This window comes from Triticum aestivum, chromosome 3B, assembly GCF_018294505.1.
Source record: "Triticum aestivum cultivar Chinese Spring chromosome 3B, IWGSC CS RefSeq v2.1, whole genome shotgun sequence".
Lineage (NCBI taxonomy): Eukaryota > Viridiplantae > Streptophyta > Magnoliopsida > Poales > Poaceae > Triticum > Triticum aestivum.
Window position 1 is genome coordinate 554,753,741 of NC_057801.1, and position 15,987 is coordinate 554,769,727.

General features: G+C 50.1%; 1 protein-coding gene across 1 annotated transcript; it reads right to left on the reverse strand.

Moving 5' to 3' along the window:
- Window positions 1–9,908: 9,908 nt before the first annotated feature.
- Window positions 9,909–11,643, reverse strand: LOC123070862 (UDP-arabinopyranose mutase 1). The gene is made up of 3 exons (XM_044494242.1): window positions 11,213–11,643; window positions 10,662–11,081; window positions 9,909–10,573 (listed from the first exon to the last, which is right to left on the reverse strand). Exons 1-3 carry the CDS (start codon window positions 11,513–11,515, stop codon window positions 10,226–10,228), a joined length of 1,071 nt encoding a protein of 356 aa, XP_044350177.1. The 5' UTR covers window positions 11,516–11,643; the 3' UTR covers window positions 9,909–10,225.
- Between the last annotated feature and the right edge of the window lie 4,344 nt (window positions 11,644–15,987).

Sequence of the window (15,987 nt, forward strand, 5' to 3'; positions counted from 1 at the left end):
GACGAATTCCGGAGCACCCCTACCTGGCGCGCCAAATGTCGGATTTAGGGTTCCGGCAGACCCTTGAGGTTCGAACACTAGTGTGCGCGCGGAGGTTTCGCCTTCTACCTACCTGTTCCTCACCAAATCGCTAGGATCTAAACTACGAGAAGAACAACACAAGAGACACAGGGTTTATACTGGTTCAGGCCACCATTGTGGTGTAATACCCTACTCTAGTGTGTGGTGTGGTGGATTGCCTCTTGGGCTGATGATGAACAATACAAGGAAGAACAGCCTCGCGAGGGTCTATTCTTGTGGTGGTGTTGTCCCTTTGGAGGGGTTGATTCCAGATCCCTTTGGAGGGCCTTTTTCCCCATACCTAGACACTATGGTGGCTAGTCCTATTTATAGGCAAAGGCCCTGGGCCTCTTCCAAATATTGAGCGGGAAGGGCGCCAACAATTGGCCATTTTGAAGGGGAACATCTGGTACACTTATCCTGACTAAAGTTGGTCCTCGCCTGTCAAAGGCTCTGGTGGTGACGCCGGCTTGGGCTCCACGGTGACCTCCATCCTGCCGTTGGACTGGTCTTGGTCTTGTTGCACCGAAATGGATGCCTTTGCTTGATGCTCTCGCCCGCGCTTGCTCCCCTTGCACCAAAGAGGAAAGAAGGACACTGTGCGGGCTGGCGCCCGGCTGGCGCCCTTGGTCGTCATGGCTTGCGTCATGGGCACCTCACGAGGTACCCCGCCTTGAACTCTCCGCCTCCTCGTGAGCCAGCCTGATGAGGCCGTGCCTGAGGAACCTCCTTGTCGTCCGCCCCGCGAGGCTTGGCCCCTCGCGAGGGTCTTGAGCTTGTGTTGGTGAAGATGGGCCGTGCTGGGCCCCCCTTTGAGCCACGCTGTAGGCCGCAGGCAGGCAAGTCTGGGGACCCCCGTTTCCAGAACACCGACAGAAAATGACACTCCAAGCAAAACACATATCATGTGGCGAATAAAAATATAGCTCCAAGTAAAGTTACCGATGAACAAAGACGAAAGAGGGGATGCCATCCGGGGCATCCCCAAGCTTAGGCTCTTGGATGTCCTTGAATATTACCTTGGGGTGCCTTGGGCATCCCCAATCTTAGGCTCTTTCCACTCCTTATTCCATAGTCCATCGAATCCTTACCCAAAACTTGAAAACTTCAACCACACAAAACTCAAACAAAACTCGTAAGCTCCGTTAGTATAAGAAAATAAAACCACCACTTAGGTACTGTAATGAACTCATTCTAAATTCATATTGGTGTTAAACCTACTGTATTTCAACTTCTATATGGTTTATAACACTTAATACTAGCCATAGATGTATCAAAATAAGCAAACAACACAATGAAAACAGAATCTGTCAAAAACAGAACAGTCTGTAATAATCTGTATCAAACGTATACCTCTGGAACCCCAAAAATTATGAAATAAATTTCTGGACCTGAGTAATTTGTCTATTAATCATTTGCAAAAAAATCAACCTAAAAGCACTCTCCAGTAAAAAAAATGGAAGCTAATCTCGTGAGCGCTAAAGTTTCTGTTTTTTTACAGCAAGATCATATAAACTTCACCCAAGTCTTCCCAAAGGTTCTACTTGGCACTTTATTGAAACAAAAGCTATAAAACATGATTACTACAGTAGCATAATCATGTGGGCACACAAAAACAGTAAGGATAAATATTGGGTTGTCTCCCAACAAGCGCTTTTCTTTAATGCCTTTCTAGCTAGGCATGATGATGGCAATGATGCTCACATAAAAGATAAAAATTGAAACATAACGGGAGCATCATGAAGCATATGACTAGCACATTTAAGCCTGACCCATTTCCTATGCATAGGGATTTTGTGAGCAAACAACTTATGGGAACAATAATCAACTGGCATAGGAAGGCAAAACAAGCATAACTTCAAAATTTTAAGCACATAGAGAGGAAAATTGACATTATTGCAACTCCTACAAGCATATGTTCCTCTCTCATAATAATTCTCAGTAGCAACATGAATGAATTCAACAATATAAGCAGCACCTAAAGTATTCTTTTCATGATCTACAAGCATAGAAAATTTACTACTCTCCACATAAGCAAACGTCTTCTCATGAATAGTAGTGGGAGCAAACTCAATGAAATAATTATCATGTGAGGCATAATCCAATTGAAAACTAAAATCATGATGACAAGTTTCATGGTTATCATTATTCCTAATAGCATACAAGTTATCACAATAATCATCATAGATAGCAACTTTGTTCTCATAATCAATTGGAACCTCTTCCGAAATAGTGGAATCATCACTAAATAAATTTGACACTCTTCCAAATCCACTTTCATATTCATCACAATAAGATTCAATATCCTCCAAAATAGTGGGATCACTACTTCCTAAAGTTGACGCTCTTCCAAACCCACTTTCATCAATATAATCATCATAAATAGGAGGCATGCTTTCATCATAATAAATATTCTCATCAAAACTTGGGGGACTAAATATATCATATTCATCGAATATAGCTTCCCCAAGCTTGTGGCTTTGCATATCATTAGCATCATGGATATTCAAGGAATTCATACTAACAACATTGCAATCATGCTCATCATACAAAGATATAGTACCAAACATTCTAATGCATTCTTCTTCTAGCACTTGACCACAATTTTCCTTTCCATCATTCTCACGAAAGATATTAAAAAGATGAAGCGTATGAGACAAACTTAACTCCATTTTTTTGTAATTTTTTTATAGACTAAACTAGTGATAAAACAAGAAACAAAAAGATTTGATTGCAAGATCTAAAGATATACCTTCAAGCGCTAACCTCCCCGGCAACGGCGCCAGAAAAGAGCTTGATATCTACTACACAAACTTCTTCTTGTAGACGTTGTTGGGCCTGCAAGTGCACAGGTTTGTAGGACAGTAGCAAATTTCCCTCAAGTGGATGACCTAAGGTTTATCAATCCGTAGGAGGCGTAGGATGAAGATGGTCTCTCAAACAACCCTGCAACCAAATAACAAAGAGTCTCTTGTGTCCCCAACACACCCAATACAATGGTAAATTGTATAGGTGCACTAGTTCGGCGAAGAGATGGTGATACAAGTGCAAAATAGATAGTAGATAAAGGTTTTTGTAATCTGAAATAATAAAAACAGCAAGGTAGCAAGTGGTAAAAGTGAGCGTAAACGGTATGGCAATGATAGGAAACAAGGCCTAGGGTTCATACTTTCACTAGTGCAAGTTCTCTCAACAATAATAACATAGATAGATCATATAACAAGCCCTCAACATGCAATAAAGAGTCACTCCAAAGCCACTAATAGCGGAGAACAAATGAAGAGATTATGGTAGGGTACAAAACCACCTCAAAGTTATTCTTTCGGATTAATCTATTCAAGAGTTCATACTAGAATAACACCTTAAGACACAAATCAACCAAAACCCTAATGTCACCTAGATACTCCATTGTCACCTCAAGTATCCGTGGGCATGATTATACGATATGCATCACACAATCTCATATTCATCTATTCAACCAACACAAAGTACTTCAAAGAGTGCCCCAAAGTTTCTACCGGAGAGTCAAGAACGTGTGCCAACCCCTATGCATAGGTTCATGGGCGGAACCCACAAGTTGGTCACCAAAACATACATCAAGTGGCACATGATATCCCATTGTCACCACAGATAAGCACGGCAAGACATACATCAAGTGTTCTCATAAAAGACTCAATTCGATAAGATAACTTCAAAGGGGAAACTCAATTCATCACAAGAAAGTAGAGGGGGAGAAACATCATAAGATCCAACTATAATAGCAAAGCTCGGGATACATCAAGATCGTGCCATAGAGGGAACACGAGAAAGAACATGAGATAGAGAGATCAAACACATAGCTACTGGTACATACCCTCAGCCTTGAGGGTGAACTACTCCCTCCTCGTCATGGAGAGCGCCGGGATGATGAAGATGGCCACCGGTGATGGATCCCCCCTCCGGCAGGGTGCCGGGAAGGGCTCCCGAGATGTTTTTGGTGGCTACAGAGGCTTGCGGCGGCGGAACTCCCGATCTATCTTGATATTCGATGGTTTTAGGGTATGTAGGCTTATATAGGCGAAAGAAGTTGGTCGGGGGGTGCTCGAGGAGCCCATGAGACAGGGGGCGCGCCCTACAGGGGGGCGCCCTCCTATCTCGTGGAGTCCTCGAGTATCTTCTGACTTGAACTCCATGTCTCCAGGATGATATTCTTCCAAAAAATCACATTACCGAAGGTTTCATTCCGTTTGGACTCCGTTTGATATTCCTTTTCTTCGAAATACTGAAACAGGCAATAAAACAACAATATGGGCTGGGCCTCCGGTTAATATGTTAGTCCCAAAAGTACTATAAAAGTGTATAATAAAGCCCATAATCATTCAAAACAGGTAATATAATAGCATGGAACAATCAAAAATTATAGATACGTTGGAGTCGTATCATTGACCACCTCGTCATTGTCCGACTCATCGCTCTCCGCCTCGTCGTCATCCTCTGGAGACTGCCAGTCGCTGCTCTCTTCCACGTTGTCCTCCCCCTCCTGGTCCTGCTCCAGAGCTTTCTCGCCGTTGGGCATAGAGTAGATCTCAGTATAAATCTACAAGACAAAGAGTCAAACAAATTTTAGTCGGATTCAGAGACAGATGCAAGACATACAGGAAAACAGTCGGTAGCAAAGATCAAACCTTATCTGGTTGGTTGCTGTCGCTGAATGGGTCGACTCTCCTGGCTCCCCTGGGCTTGTCCTTGTTTCCTGTAATACTCCTCAACCACATGGCCATTGTCTTGGCTGAAACCTCCTCTGGATGGACCCGAGCGGTGTCGTTGGCACCAGAGTACATCCACATCGAGTGGTCACGAGCCTGGAGCGACTGGATGCGTCGACTGAGAAACACCTCCAACAAGTCCATGCCAGTGACACCCTGATTGATCAACTGAACCACACTCTCGACCAACATGTCCGTTTCCACCCTCTCCGCAGCGATCACTTTCAGTGAAGAAGGTTGCTGGACACGGTCTAAAGAGAAAGGGGGAAGTCCAGTCGACTGACCTGGAGTCGCTATGGCCTGGCAGTAGAACCAGGTCGACTCCAGCCTCTGACCGACTCAGGAAGTGTCATGGAAGGGAAAGAACTAATTTTCCTCTTCTGGATACCCAAACCCCCACACATTTGGATAACATGTATTCTCTCATCACTCGTATTCACTTTTTTCACCGACTGGGAGCGGATTGTGAAGATGGGCTTGAAAAGACCCCAGTGCGGTCGGCAACCCAGGAAGTTCTCGCACATGTACACGAACGCAGCAAGGTACTTAATGGTGTTGGGAGAGAAGTGATGGAGTTGGGCTCCGAAAAAAGTTCAAGAAACGTCGGAAGAAAGGGTGTGGGGGAAGGGAGAAACCGCGGTCAACATGGGTAGCGAGTAGAACACACTCACCCTGTCGCGGCTGAGGTTCCGTCTCCCCCTCTGACAGCCTCGTAGCCTCGTTGATGATCGATCCAGACTCGGCCAGCTCCTCCAAATCTTCCGGCCAGAGCGAAGATCGGATCCAATCGCCCTGGATCCAACCCGGCGGCAACGCCGACCGCGATGACGACCCCCGGTTCGTCTTCTTGCCTTTCGCCGCCCCGTTGCCTTCTTCGCGCGTTCCAGCGCCGCCGTCTTGTCCTTCACCATGGTGCGGGGCGGCAGCATCGAAAGAGAGGGAGAAAGATGCGATGGAGAAGCAGAGGGGAAAGAAGGAGAATGGAGGCGCACACTGCAAGTGCCTCAGCCTCGTCGCCTTTTAAAGACCCACTTCCGAGTGACTGACGCGTGGGCCCAGGCAATCCTGTCAAATCCCGCATCAGTCGCGCGTTGGGTACGTGGCGAAAAAGGTGGCGCAGGGATCGAGGCGCTCCTGTATATCCGTCCTGCTTATTTCGGCACGCTCCGCCCCGCGCGCTTCTCAGAAATTTTGAATCCGGTGAGATCAGGGGTACGCTGTAACCAATCGCGCCAAATATTCCATGTCAAAAACAACACTCGACGGGTAACGGTGTAAATTGACTCGGCAACTTCTGAATCGATCAAGGTGACTGAAGCGAAGCCGAAGTTCCAACACTAACTCCCAGTTCAACATAGATGCCTGTGAAGCTCAAGAGTCAAAGCAAGGCTAACTTCAACTTCTTTCACCCAGACCTTAATCCATTCGAGGGCTAATGATGAGGATATAGACCTAGGGTAGGTTCATAGGCCTTACCTATACGCCCTACCCAAGGTTATTACCCTAGAATTAAAGAATCCCAAGAGACAACAAGAAATACCCAGAGAAGACGTCGAGTGCAATTCACTCGACAAGTCAGTCACTCGGGTACCCCTCCTTCCTGATGACACTCGACCAATCAATCACTCGACCTACTGTAGACCAAGAGTCACTCAGAACGGCAACGGTCGGACAATCACTCCGTAGTCTTTAATCTCATTAATAGCATTTATGGCTGGCGTTATCAGTAACGTCCCCTCTTTATGTACATTGAACTCCTTGTAATGGGGGATGGTTGGGGTCCTAGCACACTCTGTATAAGCCACCCCCCCTCCTCTGGGACAAGGGTTTGCACCCCCTGTAACACACACACACACCATATTCCAGTCGACTGCCTCAGGGCACCGAGACGTAGGGCTTTTACCTCCTCCGAGAGGGGCCTGAACTCGTAAACACTTGCGTACAACCTCACCGTAGCTAGGACCTTGCCTCCTCATACGTACCCCCTACTCTTACTGCCAGTCTTAGTACCACGACAGTCGGTGGTCGTTGGTGTAACACCAACTTCCTAGATCTCTTTGCCGAGATCCAGGCCATGCCCCCATCGGGTCGCCATATTAGGTGGCTCATTGTTGGGGTCCTTGCTTGGACTCTTTGGACGGTTCGAAATAAACTTGTGATTCAGCGTGTTCCCCTTCGACGTGCTACTAAGACGCGGTGTTAAAAATGTGTGGCTATTTGCATCTTTGGCGGCCGCTTATCCGCCACCAGGACCGGGACGCCATCAACATCATCATTGCTGATCTTCGTGTGATGGCTCTACGCTTGGCACCGCCGCTCCCTCTGCCACCACCTCAGCCAGATTAGCCCCTTCACTGCAGTGTTGCGGTGCTACTGCCTTTTCTTATTTTTCCCTGTTTTAGGGCTTGTTGAGTTGTGCCCTCAGCAGCACCCCCTGTACCATTTGTCGTGTGACCTGGGTGGTGTGTGTGAACCTTTGTGATACTTTGTGGCTGTGGTGGTTTGCTTTATTTATAAAGCGGGGTGAAAGCCTTTTTCAATAAAGACACGGATATGCTTTGAGTCGCGGTATTGAATGACAATTCTTACAAAACATCAAGTGCATTGATTTTATACGAAGAAATGTCCATAGTTATGCATGAAGTATGTTGGGTGGATTTAGGAAGAATTCCATCAAAAGCCTCATGAATAAGTCCTCCTGATATCCCTCTTTGGATACCCTGGAGCTCCAGGGTCTAGGGGGCGGTCTCCGGGGTTCAGGGTAAAACTCTCAAGATACCCAGGTCGACATGCGGTATTAGCTCATAGCCGCCATGTGAATCAAACTCGATGGGGTGTGTTTTGGGATTCCAATCCAGCCATTCATTGAGGGTGGGATCATTCTTTGCAGCCTTCAGCACCTAAAGGCGATCCTCCTCCTTCTCCTCTGTGATGAGGTCGGCCTCCTGCTCCATTGCCTCCTCCTTCAAGAGTGGCACCCAGTCCGTCTGTTGCCGAAGCGGCATCACAACGGTGAAGAGCTATTCGAACGTGGCAATGGGGAGGAAGGTGGAGGCTAGGCAGCGGGAACAGAGCTATTCGTATGTGGCGACGGGAAAAAGGCGGAGTTGTTCAAACTGAAGCTTGTGAGTTAGAGCATCTCCAGCCGCCCCCAACAGGCCCTCCCCAGATGATTTTTCCGCGTCGGCACCCAAAAATTGGCCCAGGAGCCTGTTTTTCGCCAGTTTGGGCCGAAATTGGCGCCAGCGTACCCAGGCCGTACCTGGCGCGCTGGGAGCGCCCAGGGGCGCCGGGGCGAGCAATTTTAGCGCGAACGCACTGTGGGCCCGCCGAGTCAGCGACACTCGCCTCGTCGTCCTCACAATGCCTCGGTTTCCCGCGGGGAATCAGTGCCAAGGCTGCCGCCGGTCAGCCTTCCATTGATTCCTCATGGGCGGCGCGGCGACGCCCCCCTCCAGCCACGCGTACACACGTCGCCCGGTTATAAAAACAATGCCTCTCCCTCGCCTCTGGCCACACCTGCCCACAGCCTCCATCGAGCTCTGCCTCTCTCCCTGCACACAGCCGCCGAGCTCTGCCTCTTTCCTCGTGCCCAGCCGCCGAGTTCTGCCTCTCTCCCCGTGCCCAGCCGCGATGATGGTTGAACGATTCCCCGGCGGCCGCCGCTCGCTTCATGAGTGGGAGGCGTACTTGCTCTTCAAGGCCAACATCCCGGTGCCTCCTGACATGCACGCTAGGCCGGAGGGTTGGAGGCTCAGCGCCGGTGGCGTCCCCATTCCCCTGGTGCCCGACGTCGACGTGCGCCCCAACTACTTCGCTGACGAGGTCGACCGCGTGCGGGCGTCGCTGACGGACGAGCAGCGGGCCCTCCTGCAGTACGCCGCCGGCAACCATGAGGAGTGGGCGGCGTACTTCCAGCACCGGCAGGCGCAGCGGCTCGCCTCCACCAACAGGGCGCCGGTGGTGAGGGGCAGCAAGAACAGCGAGGGCCGCCGCCTGTGGTGGGGCGCCCCTGGCCGCTCGCTTCACGCCGTCCTCCGGCACCTCCAGGGCAGCAACGACCCGCCCTTGACGTACCCTCCCGCCCCGACCCGGAGCGGCGGCCAGTGGATGCCGAGGAGGACGGTATCCTCTTCTTCCTCCTCCTCCCGCTCCTCCTCCTCCAGGTCGCCAGCGCTGCTCAACGTCAAGGTCGAGCCCGCCGAGACACCGCTCGGTCGACGAACACGCAGCACCGGCATCGTCATCAACGATGGCGGGCGCGCCTCCTCCTCTCGGCACGCGAGGATTGGGCGCGCGAGGATTGGGCGCGGACGAAGCTAGAGCGCTGGTGTCGCGCCCTAGAACAGTACTCCGCTCGGCGCCGTGGCCGCGACGAGGGAGTCGTCGTCGTTCTCGACGACGACGACGACGCGCCGCCACCGGTCCGCCAGGGTGACCCCGGGCAGGGGTCCAGCAGGGGCGGCCGCGTCAAGAAGGAGAAGGACGACGAGGAGGACAACGGCGATGGTGGCGACGGCAACGAGGACTTCGCCGCGCTCAGCACGTTCTTCCTGTAGTCTAGGCCTTTATTTTTTAAGTTTGCTATGTAAAAATTGTTTTAAGTCGTCGAAGTTTATGCCCGTTTGTCGAATAATAGCCAAATGTATGTTAAAAAAATTAAAAAAATCTTCTAGGGCAACCCTGGGGCCGACGGCTGGAAACCCGATCTGCCCCAAACCGATTTTTTTATCGGGTCATCCCCGAACGGCAATTTTTCGAGCTTTTTTATGGGCCAACGGCTAAAAATGCTCTTACTCGGCCATCTCGACAACTTTTTTGTAGCCGCCTCGCGGCAGCGAGGAAATGTGATGGGAAACATGATGGGCCAGGACAACTGGCACGTGTCAGGCCATTATTAATTAGCATGTTTCCCGGTGACACGGCATCTGTCGTATGCGCCATTGACAGAGAAGATGGACGCGCAGGTCTTTTCGGGTAAAATCGTCATTGTGTCAAAGGAATAACCGACACAATCAATCAGCGGAAGAAACACTTACATTCATGGGTGACTTTCCGGTCCAATAAATTCAGATCGGAAGGAATACTAGTAGACAGTTGCAATGCTTATTGAACAACTTTTTATTCTCACATTTCAGTGTACACAAGATTACACGGAAACATTAGCAGCCACAAGTATAACCGTACTAAACCCTTGAGAAAACAACACCATCTCTTAATAATGAAATTAAAGAAGGGGGAAATTAATGTGACCCTTAACGTAAACGTAAGATAGAACGGCAGCTAATGTTTTGTAGTACACAACAGCCTGAACCTGAATACCTGATGCACGCATTGAACCTACGAACTGAAGAAACCGGTATATGCCGCCTCACCGCCTGCTCAGTATGCTAATGCAAAAAAGGTTCTCTCCCTCGGATCTACTTCCCCTTGAGTTTGCCGTTGGCGACGTCGGCCTCCTTGGAGTCCTTGGAGTTGAGCATGTCCCAGGCCTCGATCCAGGTGACCATGGCGTCGGCGAGCTTGACGAAGTAGGGGTCGATCTTGCCGAGCTTCTCCTTGACCTGCTGCGAGAGCGAGATGTAGCACTTCTGCACGGTGTCGCATTCCTTGGTCAGCTTCGCGGCCTGAAAGAAGGGGATGATGTCCTCCTGCCAGAAGATGCCCTTGTACTCCTTCTTCAGGTTCACGAACGGGTTGCTGGCCTTGCTGTGCCAGATGTAGGGCAGCCCCGTCTTGACTCCCAGCCCAAGGTGGTCGCAGATCACCTGCACACATACACAAATTGTTCAGTAAAAGTTCAGTACAGCCGGACCAAACTCATAGACGATGTGTGTGTTTTGTTTAGTTGGCTACCTTGACGCACCAGCCGGCCCACATGTCGTCGTAGCGTCCGATGGGCTGGCCGTCGCCCATGAGGCCGAAGTACATGGCCGGGCCGATGAGCTCGCGGTCGAAGGCGAGGTTCATGCCGCACATGGGGAAGAGGGAGCCCTTGGGGATGGTCATGACGGCGTCGACGTACCTGCCGTTGCGCTCCCGCGGCTTGACCAGCTGCGTGGGCGCGTCATAGTCGGGGATGTTGAGCCAGAGGCCATGCGACACGGCGGTGGGCACGCCCTCCCGGAGGCTGAACGGGTAGCCGCGCACGAAGTCGGCGCCCTCCTGGTAGGGGTCGTACAAGGTGTTGAAGAAGAGCGGCGTGGACGGGCAGAGCAGGTTCTGGATGTGCTTGGCCAGCGCGTCGATGTCCTTCCCCGTGGGGTCCTTGGCCACCTGCAATGCCAGAGCAGGGTCACAGGAGACCAGTCAAACAACGTATCGTACATTCGTACTATGTGACTCCAAGAAGAGCTGATATGATAATTGAAGTGAAAAAGAAAGAGATCGATCTTGGAGATACTCACGAAGCAATCGTCGTCGATGGTGTAGACGTACTTCTTCTTGGAGACCATGTAGCCGAAGCAGCGGCAGGCGGAGTCCTTGAAGGAGATGCAGGAGGCCTTGGGGCCGAGGATGCGGTTGATGTCGTTGCGGTTGTAGAGCTCGTAGTCGAAGCCCTCGGGCACCATGACGGTCCTCGTGGGGTCGCCGTCCTGCACGATGATGAGGTGGTACGGCTGGAAGAAGGGCCGCCACATCTCGAGGAAGTCCAGGTTCCGGATCGTCGGGATGACGATGTCCAGCTCGTCCTTGAGCAGCGGCGCCATCGTCCCCGGCCTGCCAAAAGCCTCAGATCCTTCTCCTCCCTGATCCGAGATGCGAGCAGAGGAGGAAGGCGTGTGTGTGTGGCTTCTGGCTCTGCGGGGGTGTGATGGGCGCTGAGAATGTGGAGGAGGAGGCGCCGTTATATAAGCTGCGGCGCGGGCTTCCTGCTCAGATCTCCACGCGGCCGGGCGGCAGTGGGAAGTGCTCCAGTGAACAGACGAGGCGCGCCGTGAAAGGCGGATCGGGATCGCGGCGTTGGAGTGCTGGCGGGAGAAAGGAGCGGCTCGCTTGGTGCGGTCAACCGCGGGCGGAGGGCCGTCCGATCCGGAGTCAACGTCCGGATGTTGACGATCCGATTGTTCGGCACGTCGGCTCGTCTCCTCGTGTTTACCGAACGGCCGACTGTTCTGCGTGGCGTGCGCGGATCTGGTCAATGCTTACTTTCGCCGAACTTACTTGTGACGGCAACGGTAACCAACCTTTTGGAGTGGTAGTGGTGTCGGTGCAGCTGGAGTGCACAGTATCTATTTGATTTCTGTTTTAAAGAAAAAAAGCTCGTACGTTGAAAGTTAGGTCGTCCGGAATCTTCTCCGCCAAACTCACGTGGGCGGGGTGTGCCGTGCTCGTCGGTGGTGTATTTCACACCAAAGTGTTGAAAGTAGGAGTACTAGCGTATATTGCATCGTATGTATACACCAGCCATTTACTATGGAGTATTTTATTAGAAATAACAAAAGGCATTTATTATTTTTGACCGACAGGGTGTATTGTCAACTTCTTCATCCATCAATGCACCAGCTGCGGTACTCTCCCTCATCTAGTTTCAGATTTGACCGGTGAATAAAATATACTGTACGACACAGTAACTGATGACACAATTTTAATACTACGTCGCAGTTTTAATAAAATATTCCATTTTCAGGGAGTCGCCGCTGTCTCGCCTTTCTGAGCATGACACAAACTCTAACAAGACAGGAAAAACGACTGAAAACGGAGACCTCCCGCCGGCCCTTGGCAGGATCCACCGCGCCCCCATGGCCCTAGGGCCACCGGAGACAAGGCGGACCTGCGGCGGCTCCGGCGAGAGGCAGAAACCCTAACTTTCTTTTTTGAAGGAGGAGCGACTTGTAGTCAAACTATGTTACTACTCTGTATTTTCATCTGTTTACCATCGCACAACTAGGGTGTTGGTGCCCTAGTTCTATGACATTGAGTTTCGTTAATGAACCAGAGAGGAGCCTCTCTTTAAGAAAAAAGAAAGGGCGGCTTTAGTTCACGTCCATGGCGACATCAATCTTGGTGTGTGCGGGTCAATGACGTGTAGGGGCTTCACAAGAATGTCTATATCACCGCATAAAATGGCAGGCCAACTGGTACCAGATAATAAGATTAGAAAATGCTATGTCAAATTTCAGTTTAAACTTGTAAAGGAGACTCATACACCAGTTCGTCAAACCAAATGCTTATGCTGGTGGTTCTTCCAATATCCAGATGAACTAGTTCACCATGAGAATAAAAAAAGAATTAACATGGCCATTATTGCCATGCAATTTTTCCCTTGGCAGATTTCATATGCAAAGTTCCACAATGCATAACAAAATGGTTATCTAGTTTGACATTTCTTAGTTGCAATAAACCCTTGGAGTTGATATTCACATAACATTATCATCATGCTAGCTACGAACACCCACAAGAGTTTGGTGGACCCTATTAGATGCTCCGGCATTGACCTTGACATGACTTTCCGTGCCTTCTCGACGGTCTGAGCTCAGTTCCACTTTGTTGTACCTCGGCTCACGTTGTCCATATATCGTTTGAGGGTTGCAAACGCTCAACATTTGCCTGATAAAGATTGTCAGGAAGATCATGACTGGCCAGTAAAGTATTATTACCTCACAAGCCATCCACATTCCACCATCTCACTTCGCTTGTGTTGCCCAAAGGAATGGTGACTTTCATTATTATGTTACAGTGGGATTTTCTATGGGAAGGCACCGATAAGGTTTCTGGAGGAAAATGTAAGATAAAATGGGAGAAGGTATGTATACCAAGGACATGGGCGGCCTAGGCATCCTGGACATAGACAGCTTCGTGTGTGCACTGCGGCTCAGATAACCTTAGCTACTTTAGAAGGACCCAGATAGAGCTTTGGTTGATTTGGGACAACCATGTGATGATGACATGACATTGTTTTACCGAAAAAGGCTTTCGCCCCGCTTTATATTATAAAGCAAAGGCCCAAGCCAACATTCCACAAAGGTTCAAACACACGCACACACACAAAGGTCTCAAACACACAAGATCCAAAAGGGTTAATGCTGAGGGCACAGCTCAACAAGCCCTGAGAACAGACAAAAAACGCACACACACGGGGTGCAAAGCAACATCTAGTCGGGCTCCGGGGGTGGCGGAGGAAGCGAGGGCGCCAGGCGGAAGGCGAGCGATCGAAGGTCGGCAAGGAGGGTGTTGATGATGTCCCGATCCTGAGGGTGGCTAAGCGGCCGCCAAAGCTACAAGTACCCACACATTTTAAAAATGGCATCAGTAGCACGTCCGAGAGGCACCTTTTGGATGACAAGCTTATTGCGGACAGTACAAAGCATCCAGGCGAGGACCCCAACGCAGAGCCATCAGATATGCCGGTAGCGAGGGGGGGAGGCATGGATCTCCGCAAGAAGGTCAGGGAAGTTGGAATTGCACCACTGTCCGCCAACCGTCTCGCGGAAACTAGGCCAAAGAAACTGGGTCGTGGAGCACGTGAAGAAGATGTGATTAGCATCCTCCACTGTGTCACATAGGGGGCACAACCCATCTCCGGGTCCATTACGCTTGAGGACCTCGACTCCGGAAGGGAGGCGGCCACGGATCCATTGCCATAGGAAGATCCTGATTTTCAGGGGCAAGCGGATGTTCCAGATCAAACTGAAGGGCTCGGTGGCGGGCGAGGGCGCGATGGCTGCGTACAAGGATTTGGTGGAGAAGCGATCGGAAGATTCTAGAAGCCAAGAGATGGCCTCCGGGGTGTCGTTGACGCTCATCGGGAGAAGGGCGATGTCCTGGAGGAGGGCATCCCAGGCGGCCACTTCGGGCGGGCCAAAGGGGCGGCGAAAAGCGAGGCGCCCTAAGTCAATAAGGGCCGACTCGACAGAAACCCGAGGGTCAACAGCAATGGAGAATAGCTCAGGAAAACAGGCAGCCAGAGGGATATCTCCAATCCACCGATCGAACCAGAACAGTGCCGCGGACCCAGTACCAACCGAGATGGAAGTGCCAATGCGAAGCACAGGGAGTAGCTGGATGACAGCCTGCCAGAACTGGGAGCCGCCCGATCGCTGATAGAATGCAAGAGGCTGTCCACGGAGGTACTTGTTCCGGATGATGGTTGATACGTCTCCAACGTATCTACTTTTCCAAACACTTTTGCCCTTGTTTTAGACTCTAATTTGCATGATTTGAATGAAACTAACCCGGACTGATGCTGTTTTCAGCAGAACTGCCATGATGTTGTTTTATGTGTAGAAAAGAAAAATCTCGGAATGTCCTGAAAATCCATGGAGGCACTTTTTGGAATTAATAAGAATTTCTGGGCGAAAGAAATGTACCAGGGGGCCCACACCCTATCCACGAGATAGCCCCCCCTATAGGGCGCGCCCCCCTATCTCGTGGCCCCCCTGGACCTCCACCGACCTCAACTCCAACTCCATATATTCACGTTCGGGGAGAAAAAATCAGAGAGAGAGTTTCATCGCGTTTTACGACACGGAGCCGCTGCCAAGCCCTAATCTCTCTCGGGAGGGCTGATCTGGAGTCCGTTCGGGGCTCCGGAGAGGGGATTCGTCGCCGTCGTCATCATCAACCATCCTCCATCACCAATTTAATGATGCTCACCGTCGTGCGTGAGTAATTCCATCGTAGGATTACTGGATGGTGATGGATTGGATGAGATTTACCATGTAATCAAGTTAGTTTTGTTAGGTTTGATCCCTAGTATCCACTATGTTCTGATATTGATGTTGCTATGACTTTGCTATGCTTAATGCTTGTCACTAGGGCCCGAGTGCCATGATTTCAGATCTGAACCTATTATGTTTTCATGAATATATGTGTGTTCTTGATCCTATCTTGCAAGTCTATAGTCACCTATTATGTGTTATGATCCGACAACCCCGAAGTGACAATAATCGGGATACTTCTCGGTGATGATCGTAGTTTGAGGAGTTCATGTATTCACTATGTGCTAATGCTTTGTTCCGGTTCTCTATTAGAAAGGAGGCCTTAATATCCCTTAGTTTCCACTAGGACCCCGCTGCCACGGGAGGGTAGGACAAAAGATGTCATGCAAGTTCTTTTCCATAAGCATGTATGACTATTTACGGAATACATGCCTACATTACATTGATGAATTGGAGTTAGTTCTGTGTCACCCTATGTTATAGTTATTACATGAGAATCGCATCCAACATAATTATCCATC